Below are 17919 nucleotides of genomic sequence, written 5' to 3' on the forward strand. Positions count from 1 at the left end.
CAATAGAAAGATATCCTAACGTTAGCGTAGTGGTTGTATTTTCTAAAACATTCCATTGCGTGGGAACATATTTGTTAATATCTGCAAATCTGATATTTTCACCAGGCTGTAAATCAAATTTTACCCCTTTGACACTCGATATAAATACACCATTTTCTTTCATCTTGGACTTTGTTATACATGGAAAAATGGCTTTAAGCATTTTGAATATGCAGTTCTGATTGCAAATTTCCTTTACATTTGGGATATCACTGGACGCTTTGCTGTATATGCTCTCTATGGATATGTTGGGACTTCTCAGTAGTTTATTTTCATCAATATCCAGATTTTCAGATAGCCTACAAAATGTTTGTTATTTGTAAAAGACAAGGCTAAAATATGTCTTGGTTAAATATAACCTTAGAATAGGTGTTAAATATTACATGCATATTCAGGAAAAATTGAAATGAATGGTTTTCCATGAAATTTTATTAAAGGGAACATGTCAGGCTCTGATAACTAGTTGACTGTTTTAAAACCCGGTTCAAATATTTCATGCAAATTCAAGACAAGAGATTGGTTATAACACAAAGGTTATAATTCAGTTAATATAATGAGGCTATAATGGAATTTGTAGCAGTGGAAATTGCATCAGATATCATATGCCCCAAAAAGCAAAACATCATGCAACCAAATGTCAAGGATGCAATTATCATGATTATAGATCATTGTATCAGTGGGACCACATCCATAGTTATATGTCCACTTGATTTGAAGGCAGCTGCTAGAGAGTGGCATCAATTGCAATTATACCATATCCCCTTATTTTGTGGGATTAGAATGTATATAGATTAGAATATAACCATACTCATTTGATTTTCCAGCTCCAAGGGGTTGTGCAAGTTTAGGATTTTAAAAATGTCAATTACCATTCAAATAAGAATTGACATATGTTTTTGTTTTGTTTTCCCTACTCAAAATGATATTAAAGTGTTATTAAAAATATACATACCATGAACAAATAGCATTATTAGCTAAATACATCTTTTCATTCAGTTCCATACTTCAAAATTTCCCGCTTTTAAAACCCTTTAGAGTTATCTCAATATCTTATGTAAAATCCAGAGAGTGTCTGAATGATGTAAATAAAATGGGAAAATCCGAGTTCTAAAATTAGAAACTCCTGACACATTTGACAGACCTCAAAAAACACTTATTTGGGTTTGTTTCACATAATCTGTAAAGAATTTACAATAAAGATAATAATTGATAGTCAGAGGGAAGCTGACAGTTTTTATTTTAATATTTTTTATAATAATTCAATCACTGCGGGCTGGGTGTTGCCAAAAAATCAGACGAATGCAAAGAAACATCCCGTTGACCGACTTGTGAGGCCTGCTACTTATGATCCCGACAACAATGATAGCCGTGTCATACACCATTGTGTAGATAAATCAATTTAGATTTACGGCATATTAAGTTTAAGTAGGTTTGACAACCGAGAAATAAAAAAATAACGTGAATTCGGGACTGGGTGTAATTTTTCAAAAAATTTAGTTAAGTACCTTGTGTTATATTAAGGTATATAGGTAAAAAAAAATTCTGAGACAAGTGCCTGTGGCTGTATTATGCTTTTTGATCTGGTTGAAGTCTCTTTATTGCATTCCCCATTTCCATTCTCAATTTTAATCAAATATTTAATTGCTTGAGTTATATATATATTATCTAAGTTTCAAGTTGATGTGATCACAAACTACATGTTTACTTCAAAACGTTAACTTGATACTGGGACAGACGCACAAACAAGAAAACACCATGACCCTCTACTATTGTAGGCAGTAAACATCCGTTTACTTGTCTTAGGCAGATCAGCTATATCCCACTGTGGCAATACTCTCAGGAAAGTATGGATGTACTTGGGACAACAAATCTTCCTATCATCTTTAGACAAGGAAATAAAAGCATACTGTCCAATCTTATTGCATTGACTTATACCTTATTTACGATCAGTGCATGATAATATAAACAATCATATGTTCATCAATAAACATCAATTCTTGATAGACATTATTCTATAGTTATATATATTTCATTAAATTGGATGTGAATAATGTGATGAAGTAACGTAAAAAATGCTTTGTGAGGGGAACAAGTAAGAATGATATTGATGTCACATGCCTTGTGAGGGGAACAAGTAAGAATGATATTGACGTCACATGCCTTGTGAGGGGAACAGTAAGAATAATATTGACGTCACATGCCTTGTGAGGGGAACAAGTAAGAATGATATTGATGTCACATGCCTTGTGACAGCAACAAGTAAGAATGATATTGATGTCACATGCCTTGTGAGAGGAACAAGTAAGAATGTTATGTTCTAATTCGCCAAGCTTAACCGAACATAAATTATTTAGTCAATAAAACTCAACACATGTATACAATAGGAATGAGCTCTCCTTGTGAGTAGCAAACTTTAATACTTTATTTTTTCTCCTTCTTCAAACATTTAAACCATTTCATACATATTCACAATTCAATAGTCATTTAAACGTCCATCTGCATCTATTTACTCATCCAATCAAATCACACAATTTTCTCGATACAACAAAACACCGTATCGGGACTCCATCCCACTAAACATCAAAATCAACAACAATCTACAAAACACAATAAATACATTATTATTACAATTTATCTTGTCACATCATTAAACTGTCTAACTCAAATCTATCAAAATGGGTGGGGTGGGTGGGAGATATGTATAACGAAACGGAAGGTATGCTACTCGGTAAAGGCAGAACGTCGAATAACTGGTTATTGAAAATATCTTATATTTATAATGAGATTCTGCACGAGAATCACGATCCTACCCTCGTACAAACGGGTAGGATACCTGCATTGCGACATACAATAGCCAATCAAATCATACAATAACAAACCAGGTATGCAACCATGTGCTCACCAACACGTGTTGAACATAAACAAACACAGACATGTGCTTCCGATACTATTAATAAATATATGTATTGATATCACATGCCTTGTGATGGAAACAAGTAAGAATGATATTGACGTTACATACCTTGTTAGGGGACCAAGTAAGAATGATATTGACGTCACATGCCTTGTGAGGGGAACAGTAAGAATGATATTGACTTCACATAACTTGCGAGAGGAACTAGTAAGAATGATATTGACGTCACATGTCTTGTGAGGGGAACAAGTAAGAATGATATTGATGTCACATGCCTTGTGAGAGGAACACGTAAAAATGATATTGATGTCACATGTCTCAAGAAGGAACAAGTTAGAATGATATTATCATCACATGCCTTGTGATAGGAACAAGTAGGAATGCTTTTGATGTCGCATGCCTTGTGTGAGGAACAAGTCAGTATGATATTGATGTCACATGCCTTGTCAGGGGAACAAGTAAGAATGATTTTGATGTCACATGCCTTATGAGGGGAACAAGTAAAAATGATATATTGACGGCACATGCCTTGTAAGGGGAACAAGTAAGAATGATATTGACGTCACACGCCTAGTGACAGTAACAAGTAAGAAGGATATTGACGTCACATGCCTTGTGTGAGGAACAAGTGAGAATGATAGTACCGTCACATGCCGTGCGAGAGAAACAAGTAAGAATGATATTGACGGCACATGCCTTATGCAAAACAAGTAAAAATGATATTGACGTCACATGCCTTGTGTGAAGAACAAGCGAGAATGATAGTACTGTCACATGCCTTGTGAGGGGAACAAGTAAGAATGATATTGACCTCAAATGGTTTGTGTGAGGAACAAGTGAGAATGATAGTACTGTCACATGCCTTTTTAGGGGAACAAGTAAGAATGATATTGACATCACATGCCTTGTGTGAGGAACAAGTGAGAATTATAGTACTGTCACATGCCTTGTGAGAGAAACAAGTAAGAATGATATTAACGTCATATACCTTGTGAGAGAAACAAGTAAGAATGATATTGACATCACATGCCTTGTGAGGGGAACAAGTAAGAATGATATTGACCTCAAATGGTTTGTGTGAGGAACAAGTGAGAATGATATTGACACCACATGCCTTGTGAGGGGAACAAGTAAGAATGATATTGATATCACATGCCTTGTGTGAGGAACAAGTGAGAATGGTGGTATGGTCAAATGCCTTGTGAGAGAAACAAGTAAGAATGATATTGACACCACATGCCTTGTGAGGGGAACAAGTAAGAATGATATTGATATCACATGCCTTGTGTGAGGAACAAGTGAGAATGATGGTATGGTCAAATGCCTTGTGAGCTAACAAGTAAGAATGATATTGACACCACATGCCTTGTGTGAGAAACAAGTGAGAACGATAGTACTGTTACCTGCCTTGTGAGAAAAACAAGTAAGAATGATATTGACGTCACATGCCTAGTGAGGGGAACAAGTACGAATGATATTGACATCACATGCCTTGTGACAGCAACAAGTAAGAATGATATTGATGTCACATGCCTTGTGAGAGAAACAAGTAAGAATGATATTGACATCACATACCTTGTTTGATTAACAAATGAGAATGATATTGATGTCACATGCCTTGTGAGGGGAACAAGTAAGAAAGATATTGACGTCACATGCCTTGTGAGAGAAACAAGTAAGAATGATATTGACGTCACATGCCTTGTGAGAGGAACTAGTAAGAATGATTATCAAAAATATATTCAACACGTTGAGGAAAGTATAAATTAGATGAGAATGATTTTAAAGTAAATGTGATCTGTAATCTTCATCAATAGCCTACTCCACTTTTCCCATCAATTTGTTGGTTTTTTTCATCATTTTTCATTATAACATTATAAGCAGATATCAAGGTTTCCGTATATTAGAAACAAGTAATTATAAATCATTTCAGCCGGTATCTGAATATTTAACATTATATTATTACCTTCAACTACTGGTGCTGCAGGTTCCTGTAAATGGGAGTCAGGAGCTACTTCTAGGGATGTCTTTGACATGACAGTCTACAAAAGAGGAAAAATATGCTATAAACTATCATGCCCCATGTGAAAACTTGTCAAATAGTTTAATACATATATTTTAAAGGCCCAATTTGTCAATGCAAATAATGATTTTTAGAAAAATTACAAATTTGCCCATTATTATTTGCACATAATGTTTTAAAGGCCCAATTTGTCAATGAAAATAATGATTTTTAGAAAAATTACAAATTTGCCCATAATTATTTGCACATAATGTTTGGAAAAGAGGAAAAATGCATATAAGATCAAGAAATACATACGTCAGATACATTATTCTTTATAGAGAAGTTGGGAATACATATTTTCAAGTTTTTCGTTTGACCAGGTTGATGATACAACCCACACTAACTGGCACTTGAGTTGTGTGATGGTGACTTCGGTCATAAATCCTAATACCCAAAAATGGACTACAAACAATATTTTACTAATGATTTGTAATGTGATGTCCTTTTTCAAATAATTTATATATTTTTTTTTTTCAGAAGCAGTTATTGCCAAGTTCGAAAAAAATTGTGTTATCAACAATGCATCATTTCTGAAAGTATGTTTTATTTCTCCCTATGTTTAATTGCAAGAAAATAGCACATATTCAGGTTTTCAGGTTTTAGGCTCCAATCTGGCAATATGTGCTGTAATGCATGTAATGTGGCTACCTTTATTTGAAATGATCAGTTAAGAAAACAAATCAATTGTTTTCTGATTTTTGTGATTCACCGTTTTTTGCTTTAAAGGTGTCAGACCACCAATTCAAAATCCCTATCTATTCCAACAAATTTTTCATTTTTCAATTGTCACAGCTTTCTAAATGTTTTATCTAAGTATAACTTCATACAAAGCAGGTATATCCTAAAATGTACATGTATCACCTTTCTATCTGCCAATTTTTAATCCATTTTTAATGTTTTCACTTGTAGTAAAATACCAACAGTCCGAAGGTAACTACTAAACATAGCCCCTGATTTTTGTGCTTTTTGTTTTAATATATGATTATTACATATTTGCAAGAACATGTAAATCAACCTTTCAACACAGAGGTATGCATTATATATACATAAACGGAGATGATGTGATTTATATACCTTGGAGATACCAAGCTGATGACACAAAAAATAAGAGACATCCAACAGATGAGAACACAGATTTTAAACATTTGTCTTTCACATATGCCAACATGTATATTAGGCAAAAAGCTTGGAATTGTCAACTTACATTGTGACAACACATACTACAATGACACTGAAAACTACAGGCAACCGTTTTATTGTAAATTCTTTGTACCAAGTCTGTTTTGTGTCTTATAATCTGTGAATATCTTTTAAAGTAAGACAATACTATTTACCTTAAGGAAGTCCATCAGTTCTTCCTTCTTACTTTTTCTCTCTTCATCATCAGAGCTTTCTATTTTTACCAAATCATAAGGAGTCTTACCCTGATATACAATCAAATAATCCTTCATTAATTATACACATATATATCTTTAATTTCAAAAACTGTAAAACATTAAATAATAGGTAACTGTTGCATTAATTTTACCTATGCAATGCAGAATGTTATCTTATTTATATATACTTGAAATAAAAACCAGTGAACCTAAACCAACAACAAAAATGAAGTGTCATTATAAAAAGATCAATGAATAATATTTGAGATTTTGCTGTTAAAGAAATTTTTGAATATTGGTGTAGGGTGTGTTGGTGAAATGTGATAAGATGTTAGTTGTGATGGTAGTGTAAGATGTGTTGCTGGAGTATGATTAAATGGTAGCTTTGTTAATAGTGTATGATTGGTGTAAGATCTGTTGCTGGAATGTGATTAGATGGTAGTTAAATGTGTTGCTGGAGTATGATTATATGGTAGTTTTGTTAAAAGTGTATGATTGGTGTAAGGTGTATTGGTGGAATGTGATAAGATGGTAGTTTTGTAAATAGTGTATGATTTGTGTAAGGTGTATTGGTGGAATCTCATTAAATGGTAGTTTTGTTAAAAGTGTATGATTGGTGTAAGGTGTATTGATGGAATGTGAGAAGATGGTAGTTTTGTAAATAGTGTATGATTGGTGTAAGGTGTATTGGTGGAGTATGATTAGATGGTAGTTTTATAAAAAGTGTATGATTGGTGTAAGATCTGTTGGTGAAATGTGATTAGATGGTAGTAAGATGTGTTGCTGGAGTATGATTAGATGGTAGTTTTGTTAGTAGTGTATGATTGGTGTAAGATGTATTGGTGGAATGTCATTAAATGATAGTTTTGTTATTAGTGTATGATTGGTGTATTGGTGAAATGTGATTAGATGGTAGTTTTGTTAATAGTGTATGGTTGGTGTATGGTGTGTTGGTGAAATGTGATTAGATGGTAGTTTTGTTAATAGTTTATGATTGGTGTAATGTGTATTGGTGGAATGTGATTAGATGGTAGTTTTGTTAATAGAGTATGATTGGTGTAAGATCTGTTTGTGGAATGTGATACGATGGTAGTAAGATGTGTTGCTGGAGTATGATTAGATGGTAGTTTTGTTAGAAGTGTATGATTGGTGTAAGGTGTATTGGTGGAATGTGATTAGATGGTAGTTTTGTAAATTGTGTATGATTGGTGTAAGGTGTATTGGTGGAGTATGATTAGATGGTAATTTTGTAAATAGTGTATGATTGGTGTAAGATCTGTTGGTGAAATGTGATTAGATGGTAGTAAGATGTGTTGCTGAAGTATGATTAGATGGTAGTTTTGTTAGTAGTGTTTGATTAATGTAAGGTGTATTGGTGGAATCTCATTAAATGGTAGTTATGTTAATAGTGTATACTTGGTGTAAGGTGGGTTAGTGGATTGTGATTAGATGGTAGTTGTGATGGTTGTGTATGATTTGTGTAAGGTGTTTTGGTGAATGTAATAAGATGGTATTTTTGTTAATAGTGTATGATTGGTGTAAGGTGCGGTGTGTTGGTGGAATATGATGAGATTGGTGGTGGTAAGGTATGGTTGGTGTAGGGTGTGTTTGTGGAATGTGATAAGATTGTAGATTTGTTAATAGTGTATGATTGGTGTAAGGTGTATTGGTGGCGTGTCATTAAATTACCGTGTAATCACATTCCACCAACACACATTACACCAATCATATACTTCCAACACAACTTCCATCTAATGACATTCCACAAATACACCTTACACAAACCATACACTATTAACAAAACTACAATCTTATCACATTCCACCAACACACCCTACAACAAACATACACTATTAACAAAACTACCATCTAATTATACTCCAGCAACACGTCTAACTACCATCACAACTACCATCTTATCACATTCTAACATCACACCTTACACCAATCATACACTATTAACAAAAATACCATCTAATTATACTCCAGCAACACGTCTAACTACCATCACAACTACCATCTAATCACATTCTTACATCACACCTTACACCAATCATACACTATTAACAAAACTACCATTTAATGACATTCCATCAACTCACCCTACACCAATCATCAATATTTACAAAACTACCATCTATTCACATTTCACCAACACACCCTACACCAATCATACACTACCAACACAACTACCATCTAATCATATTCCATCAACACACCCTACACCAATCATAATCTTCCATCACAACTACCATCTTATCACATTCCACCAAAACACCTTTCACCAACCATGCACTACCATCTTAGTACATTCCACCAACACACCCTACACAAATCATACACTACTGACACAACTACCATCTAATCACATTCCACCAACAAAGCCCTACACCAATCATACACTATTAACAAAACTACAATCTAATCACATTCCACCAGCACACCATACACCAATCATACACTATTTAACAAAACTACAATCTTATCACATTCCACCAGCACACCATACACCAATCATACACTATTTAACAAAACTACCATCTAATCACATTCCACCAACACACCCTACACCAATCATACTCTTCTATCACAACTACCATCTTATCACATTCCACCAATACACCTTTCACCAACCATGCACTACCATCTTATCACATTCCACCAACACACCCTACACCAATCATACACTACTGACACAACTACCATCTACATGTAATCACATTCCACCAACAAACCCTACACCAATCATATACTATTAACAAAACTACCATCTAATCACATTCCACCAACACACCCTACAACAATCATACAATATAAACAAAACTGCCATCTAATTATACTCCAGCAACACATCTAACTATCATCAAATCAAATTCCACCAGTACCTTCCACGAATCATACCTTACCATCACAACTACCAACTTATCACATTCCACCAATCATACACTACCATCACAACTACCAAATAATCACATTCCACCAATACACCTTACACCAACCATACACTATTAAAAAAACTACCAATAAACTTTACACCAATCATACACTATTAACATTAATCCTACATTGCTGACACAACAACCATTTCATCATACTCCACCAACACACATAACACCAATCCTACATTATTGACACAACTACCATCTCATCATACTCCACCAACACACCTAACACCTATCCTACATTACTGACACAACTACCATCTCATCATACTCCACCAACACACCTAACACCAATCATATATTACTGACACAACTACCATCTAATCATACTCCGGAAACACATATTACTCTAATCATACACTATTAACAAAACTACCATCTTATTACATTCCACCAATACACCTTACATCAATCATACACTACCAGTAGTGTATTATTGGTGTTCGATGTGTAATTAGAGAATGATTAGATGGTTGAAGTACTGGCAGTGTTATCGGTGTTAGATGTGTAATTAGAGTATGATTAGATGGTTGAAGTACTGGCAGTGTTATCGGTGTTAGATGTGTAATTGGAGTATGATCAGATAGTAAGTGATGTGCTGGCAGTGTATTATTAGTGTTAGATGTGTAATTAGAGAATGATTAGATGGTTGAAGTACTGGCAGTGTTATCGGTGTTAGATGTGTAATTAGAGAATGATTAGATGGTTGAAGTACTGGCAGTGTTATCGGTGTTAGATGTGTAATTAGAGAATGATTAGATGGTTGAAGTACTGGCAGTGTTATCGGTGTTAGATGTGTAATTAGAGAATGATTAGATGGTTGAAGTACTGGCAGTGTTATCGGTGTTAGATGTGTAATTGGAGTATGATCAGATAGTAAGTGATGTGCTGGCAGTGTATTATTAGTGTTAGATGTGTAATTAGAGTATGATTAGATAGTTGATGTGCTTGTAGGTTATTATTGATGTTACTAACAGGGATTAACTTAACAGTTGCCCAATCGCCCAAGGCGACCACATTTTCGGCTGGGCAAATATATTTTATCATCCCGATAGTCTAGGTGGCGACTGTAAAATATTTTGCAGTGAATCCCATTTCTACCCATCCCCTGCGATATAAACAAAACTTGTTCCCAAATGGAAACCTGATTGTCTATTCAAAGCGATTGAATTAAAGAGAAAATTTCTGTTAACTAGTAAGTTTATTTTTATAACCAAAACTCAGACGGGCAAATAAGTTTTTGATGCGAAGTCACGATTTTTACATATACCCCATCAGGGATGGGGTCATTTAAAATGTAATTATAATTAAGTGAAATGCATTACAATTTTCCATGTAATGGAATGTAATGTGTAATTGAACATTTTTTTAATTACTTGTAATGGTAATTTAATTAATTACAATGAAAAAAGCTTGTAATGCTCAATTACTTTTGAATTACATTTCAATTACATGTACCTTTATGGTGTTAATGATAAGGATTTTTGTTTAATAATATAAATTGTAAAAGAATATTTATTTTATTTTTCAAATATTGATATCACATACTTTCTGTAATTTCTTCTAAAGTTTTTATATAACTTATTTGACCAACAGAATTTTTTTCGGAATAGTCTTATTATTTGAAAAAATACATATGTTTTTAAGAAAGATAACTAAATAGACTGAAAAGTAATAAATCACCATGTTAAACAAAAACAAAAAAATGTGTGAAAAATCTTTATGAGAGTTCATTTAGAATTTAAATTTACTGCACACAAACATTTTGTCAAATTAGTATACACAAAAGGATTATAGAGACAAAAATTATTAGCTGAATAAAACAAACAGCAGTTAATCAGATTAAAATTTCCCTGGCCAATGCCACTATTTCATGTATTTTATCTAATTAGCAAAATATTGCTAAGATATAGACATTATATACATTGTTTGTACTAAATATTATTTTCAATGTTGTGACAAGGATACCTTTTAATAATTATTAAGTGATTTTTTTTTATCTATTTATAATTTTTTTATTCATGCTATGTTTTATTTAAATAGCTTCATTTCTGAGAAGTCAAAATACCCCTTAATGTATTGGCAAGTTAATAGGAACTAATTTCCTCTTCTATCAACACATCTACTGATTATGGAAGTATAATACCTCCATGTTCTAATCAAGTGATATATGACAAACTAGCTCCAATAGAAATACTTTTGAGAATGGCTGTCAAAATGTACAGACCAGAGAGATGCAGACTAAATGACAAAACATTAAAATTACTCATGATTATCAAATGCAACGCTTAAACTATGTTTACATGAATATTTTACACATACATTATACATACAAGTATAATATTGGTTAACAAATATTATGATGAAATGTAATGTGTAATTTAATTAATTACTTTAGTAAAGTAATTGTAATTTAATTAATTACATTTCAAAAACTGTGTAATGTGTAATTAGTGTGATTGACAATTTTTGCAATGTAATGTGTAATTTAATTAATTACATTCCAATGTTATTGACCCCAAGTCTGTACCTTATTCTCTAAACAAGTGTTTTTATCTATCTTTTAAGGCTTCTACAAGTATTTAATTATTGTTTAGTATTTTAGTCAAAACTATTGAATCTACACTGCTTCAGAGATGCATTCTAGTTGCACAAGGAGTCAATACAGGCCAGTATTTGATGATAACTTGTCCATGCATCGCTATTTACAAAATCTTTTAATGAAAAAACGAAATGCAAAATCTTGTAAATAGATATAAAAATATCTAGGTTGCTATTCAATCTTCTATAAAAACTAATTGTATAATGTTTTTGATCAACACTATTATAGGATGGATTGAATTTGAAATAGCATTTAATGATTGATAGAAACAGCTATAGTATCAAATTGTCAACAGGAAGTTCAAATTTAAGGAGATAATTTTGGTGGGAAATGTTTTATTTTATAAGTATAAAAATTGATTGGGCCCATGAAATTTCAACTGGGCCCCTAAAAATAATATTTTTGGGCCCCAGCTGGCCCCTGGAGAAAAACAGTAAAGTTTAATCCCCTTGTTAGATGTGTAATTGACAGGAGTATGATTATATGGTTGATGTGCTGGTAGTGTATTATTGGTGTTAGATATGTAACTGGAGTATGATTACATGATTGAAGTGATTTTAGTGTATAATGGTGTAAGATGTGTAATTGGAGTATGATTAGATGGTTGATGTGTAGGTAGTGTATTATGTGTAATTGGAGTATGATTAGATTATTGATGTGCTAGAAGTGTATTATTGGAGTTAAATGTATAATTAAAGTATGATTAGATGGTTGATGTGCTGGTACTGTATTATTGGTGTTAGATGTGTAATTGGAGTATGATTACATGATTGATGTTATTTTAGTGTAGTGTTGGTGTTAGATGTGTAATTTGAGTATGATTAGATGGTTGGTGTGTAGGTAGTGTATTATGTGTAATTGGAGTATGATTAGATTGTTGATGTGCTGGTAGTGTATTATTGGTGTTAGATATGTAATTGGAGTATGATAACATGATTGAAGTTATTTTAGTGTATAATTGGTGTTAGATGTGTAATTGGAATATGATTAGATGGTTGATGTGCTGGTAGTGTATTATTGGTGTTAGATGTGTAATTGGAGTATGATTAGATGGTTGATGTACTGGTTGTGTATTATTGGAGTATGATTAGATGGTTGATGTACTGGTTGTGTATTATTGGAGTATGATTAGATGGTTGATGTACTGGTTGTGTATTATTGTAGTTAGATGTGTAATTAGAGTATGATTAGATGGTTGATGTACTGGTTGTGTATTATTGGAGTTAGATGTGTAATTGGAGTATGATTAGATGGTTGATGTGCTGGTAGTGTATTATGTGTAATCGGAGTATGATTAGATGATTGAAGGTATTTTAGTGTACTATTGAGTTCAGATGTGTAATTGGAGTATGATAAGAAGGTTGATGTGCTGGTAGTGTATTATTGGTGTTAGATGTGTAATTGGAGTATGATTAGATGATTGATGTGCTGGTAGTGTATTAATGGTGTAAGATGTGTTATTGGAGTATGATTATAAGGTTGATGTGAAGGTAGTGTATTACTGTGGATTCATTAATATTCGTTGGATACCAATTTTCGTGGATTTCGTGGATACCGAAGAACCACGAATTCAAATGTTCAACGAATTACAAATTTGCTTAAGGAATGTATGAAGACTTTACAAAAACCACGAATTTAAATATCCACGAATATGCAAGTTTTCCTCAAACCACGAAAATTGGTACCCACGAAAATAAATGAATCCACAGTATGTGTAATTTGAGTATGATTACATGATTGAAGTGATTTTAGTGTATTATTGGTTTTAGATGTGTAATTGGAGTATGATTAGATGGTTGATGCGCTGGTAATGTATTATTGGTGTTAGATGTGTATTGGAGTATGATTAGATGGTTGATGTGTAGGTAGCGTATTATGTGTAACTTGAGTATGATTACATGATTGAAGTGATTTTAGTGTGTTATTGGTGTTAGATGTGTAATTGGAGTATGATTACATAATTGAAGTGATTTTAGTGTATTATTGGTTTTAGATGTGTAATTGGAGTATGATCAGATGGTTGATGTGCTGGTAATGTATTATTGGTGTTAGATGTGTATTGGAGTATGATTAGATGGTTGATGTGTAGGTAGTGTATTATGTGTAATTTGAGTATGATTACATGATTGAAGTGATTTTAGTGTGTTAATGGTGTTAGATGTGTTATTGGAGTATGATTACATGATTGAAGTTATTTAAGTGTATTATTGGTGTTAGATGTGTAATTGGAGTATGATTAGATTGGTGATGTGCTGGTAGTGTATTATTTGTGCTAGATGTGTAATTGGAGTATGATTACATGATTGAAGTTATTTAGTGTATTATTGGTGTTAGATGTGGAATTGGAGTATGATTAGATGGTTGATGTGCTAATAGTGTATTATTGGTGTTAGATGTGTATTGGAGTATGATTAGATGGCTGATGTGTAGGTAGTGTATTATGTGTAATTGGAGTATGATTACATGATTGAAGTGATTTTAGTGTATTATTTGTCTTAGATGTGTAATTGGAGTATGATTAGTTGGTTGATGTGCTAGTAGTGTATTATTGGAGTTAGATGTGTAATTTGAGTATGAGTAGATGGTTGATGAGCTGGTAGTGTATTATTGGTGGTGTTAGATGTGTAATTGGAAAATGATTACATGATTGAAGTTATTTTAGTGTATAATTGGTGTAAGATGTGTAAATAGAGTATGATTAGATGGTTGATGAGCTGGTTGTGTATTATTGGTGCTAGATGTGTTGGAGTATGATGAGATGGTAGTTGTGTCAGTAATGTAGAATTGATGTTAGGTGTATTGGTGATGTTTGATGAGATGGTAGTTGTGTCAGTAGTGTAGGATTGGCATTAGGTGTATGGGTAGAGTATGATGAGATGGTAGTTGTGTCAGTAGTGTAGGATTGGTGTAGTGTCTGTTGGTAGAGTATGATGAGATTGTAGTTGTTTCAGTAATATAGGATTGGTGTAGGGTGTGTTGGTGGAGTATGCTGAGATGGTAGATGTGTAAGTAGTATATGATTGGTTGAAGGGTGTGTTGGTAGAGTATGATGAGATGGTAGTTGTGTAAGTAGTATATGATTGGTGTAGTGTCTGTTGGTAGAGTATGATGAGAGTGTAGTTGTTTCAGTAATATAGGATTGGTGTAGGGTGTGTTGGTAGAGTATGATGAGATGGTAGTTGTGTAAGTAGTATATGATTGGTGTTAGGTGTGTTGTTGGAGTATGATGAGACGTGGTTGTTGTGTCTGTAGTGTAGGATTGGTGTTAGGTGGGTTGGTGGAGTATGATGAGATGGTAGTTGTGTCAGTAATGTAAAATTGGTGTTAGGTGTGTTGGTGGAGTAAGATGATATGGTTGTTGTGTAAGTAGTATATGATTGGTGTTAGGTGTGTTGGTGGAGTATGATGAGATGGTTGTTGTGTCAGTAGTGTAGGATTCGTGTAGGGTGTGTTGGTAGAGTATGATGAGATGTTTGTGGTGTCAGTAGTGTAGGATTGGTGTTAGGTGTGTTGGTGTAGTAAGATGAGACGTGGTTGTTGTGTCAGTAGTGTATGATTGGTGTAAGGTGTGTTGGTGATCTATGATGAGATCGTAGTTGTGTCAGTAGTGTAGGATTTGTGTTATATGTGTTGGTGGAGTATGATGAGATGGTTGTTGTGTCAGTAGTGTAGGATCGGTTTAGGGTGTGTTGGTAGAGTATGATGAGATGGTAGTTGTGTCAGTAGTGTAGGATCGGTGTAGGGTGTTTTGGTATATTATGATGAGATTGTAGTTGTGCAGTAGTGTATGATTGGTGTAGGGTGTGTTGGTAGAGTATGATGAGATGGAAGTTGTGCCAGTAATGTAGGATTGGTTTAGGTGTGTTGGTGGAGTATGATGAGATGGTAGTTGTGTCAGAAGTGTATGATTGGTGAAGGGTGTGTTGGTGGAAGGTATGTTGGTGGTGTTTGGTTGGTGGAATGCATGTTGGTAGTGTATAATTGGTTGAAGGTGTGTAAGTAGTATATGATTGGGGGAAGGCATGTTTGTAAATTTGGTGAACGGTATGGTAGTAGTTCATGATTGGTGGAAGGTATGTTGTTAATGTTTTATGGTTGAAGGTTTGTAAGCAGTGTTTGATTGGTGAAATGTATGTTGGTAGTGTTTGATTGGTGGTAGGTTTTTTGGTAGTGTATGATCTGTTGAAGGTATGTTGGTAGTGTAATATTGGTAGAAGGTCTGTTGATAGTGTTTAATTGGTGGAAGGTAAGTTGGTAGTATATGATTGGTGGACGGTATGATGGTAGTTTATGATTTGTGTAAAGTATGTTGGCAGATTATGATTGATTGTAGGTATGTTGGCAGTATATGATTGGTGGAAGGTATGTTGGTAGTGTATGATTGGTGGAAAGTCTGCTAGTAGTGTATGATTTGTAAATAGTATGTTGGCAGCGTATGATTGGTAGAATGGAGGTTGGTAGTATTTGCTTGGTGGATGGTATGTAAGAAGTATATGATTGGTGGAAAGTCTGTTGAAAGATTATGAGTGGTAGAAGGTAAGTTGGCAGTGTATGATTGGTGGAAGGTATGTTGGTAGTGTATGATTGGTGGAAGGTATGTTGGTGGTGTATGATAGGTTGAGGGTATGTTTGTAGAGTATGAATTGTGGAAGGTATGTTGGTAGTGTATGATTGGGGAAAAGTATGTTGGTTGGTAGTGTATGATTGGTAGAAGGTATGTTGGTTGTTTATGTTTGATGGAATGTATGTTGGTGGTGTATGATTTGTGTAAGGTATGTTGGTAGTGTATAATTGGTTGGAGGTGTGTTAGTAGTATGTGATTAATGGAAGGTATGTTGGTAGTATTTGATTGTATGAAGGTTTGTTAGCAGTGTTGAATTGGTGAAAAGCATGTTGGTTGTGTTTGATTGGTGGTAGGTTTTTTGGTAGTGTATGATCTGTGGAAGGTATGTTGATAGTGTAATACTGGTGGAAGGTCTGTCGATAGTGTTTAAGTGGTGGAAGGTAAGTTGGTATTGTTGGTGGACGGTATGTTGGAAGTGTATGATTTGTGGAAAGTATGTTGGCAGATTATTATTTATCAAAGGTATGTTGGCAGTATATGATTGGTGGAAGGTATGTTGGCAGATTATGATTGATTGTAGGTATGTTGGCAGTATATGATTGGTGGAAGGTATGTTGGTAGTGTATGATTGGTGGAAAGTCTGCTAGTAGTGTATGATTTGTAAATAGTATGTTGGCAGCGTATGATTGGTAGAATGGAGGTTGGTAGTATTTGCTTGGTGGATGGTATGTAAGAAGTATATGATTGGTGGAAAGTCTGTTGAAAGATTATGAGTGGTAGAAGGTAAGTTGGCAGTGTATGATTGGTGGAAGGTATGTTGGTAGTGTATGATTGGTGGAAGGTATGTTGGTGGTGTATGATAGGTTGAGGGTATGTTTGTAGAGTATGAATTGTGGAAGGTATGTTGGTAGTGTATGATTGGGGAAAAGTATGTTGGTTGGTAGTGTATGATTGGTAGAAGGTATGTTGGTTGTTTATGTTTGATGGAATGTATGTTGGTGGTGTATGATTTGTGTAAGGTATGTTGGTAGTGTATAATTGGTTGGAGGTGTGTTAGTAGTATGTGATTAATGGAAGGTATGTTGGTAGTATTTGATTGTATGAAGGTTTGTTAGCAGTGTTGAATTGGTGAAAAGCATGTTGGTTGTGTTTGATTGGTGGTAGGTTTTTTGGTAGTGTTTGATCTGTGGAAGGTATTGGACAACAAGGTATGTTGGTAGTGTATGATTGGTGGAAGGAATGTTGGAAGTGTATGATTGGTGAAAAGTATGTTGGTAGTGCATGATTGGTGGAAAGTATGTTGGTAGTGTATGATTGGTAGAAGGTATGTTGGTAGTGTTTGATTGGTGGAAGGTATGTTAGTAGTGTATGATTGGTGGAAGGTATGTTGGTAGTGTATGATAGGTGAAAAGTATGT

At 34.0% G+C, this 17919-nt stretch overlaps 1 protein-coding gene across 1 annotated transcript in view; it reads right to left on the minus strand.

Annotated features, from left to right (window-relative positions):
* Positions 1-2612: 2612 nt before the first annotated feature.
* Positions 2613-17919, minus strand: part of LOC134718140 (ankyrin repeat domain-containing protein 50-like) — a 56280-nt gene continuing 40973 nt past the window's right edge. The window contains exons 12-15 of the mRNA XM_063580630.1: positions 6353-6442; positions 4920-4995; positions 3690-4285; positions 2613-2636 (exon numbers count right to left, since the gene is read on the minus strand). Of these exons, the coding sequence (XP_063436700.1) occupies positions 2613-2636; positions 3690-4285; positions 4920-4995; positions 6353-6442 (786 nt within the window). The remainder of the gene's footprint in view (positions 2637-3689; positions 4286-4919; positions 4996-6352; positions 6443-17919) is intronic.

This window comes from Mytilus trossulus, chromosome 5 (assembly GCF_036588685.1).
Source record: "Mytilus trossulus isolate FHL-02 chromosome 5, PNRI_Mtr1.1.1.hap1, whole genome shotgun sequence".
Classification (NCBI taxonomy): Eukaryota; Metazoa; Mollusca; class Bivalvia; order Mytilida; family Mytilidae; genus Mytilus; species Mytilus trossulus.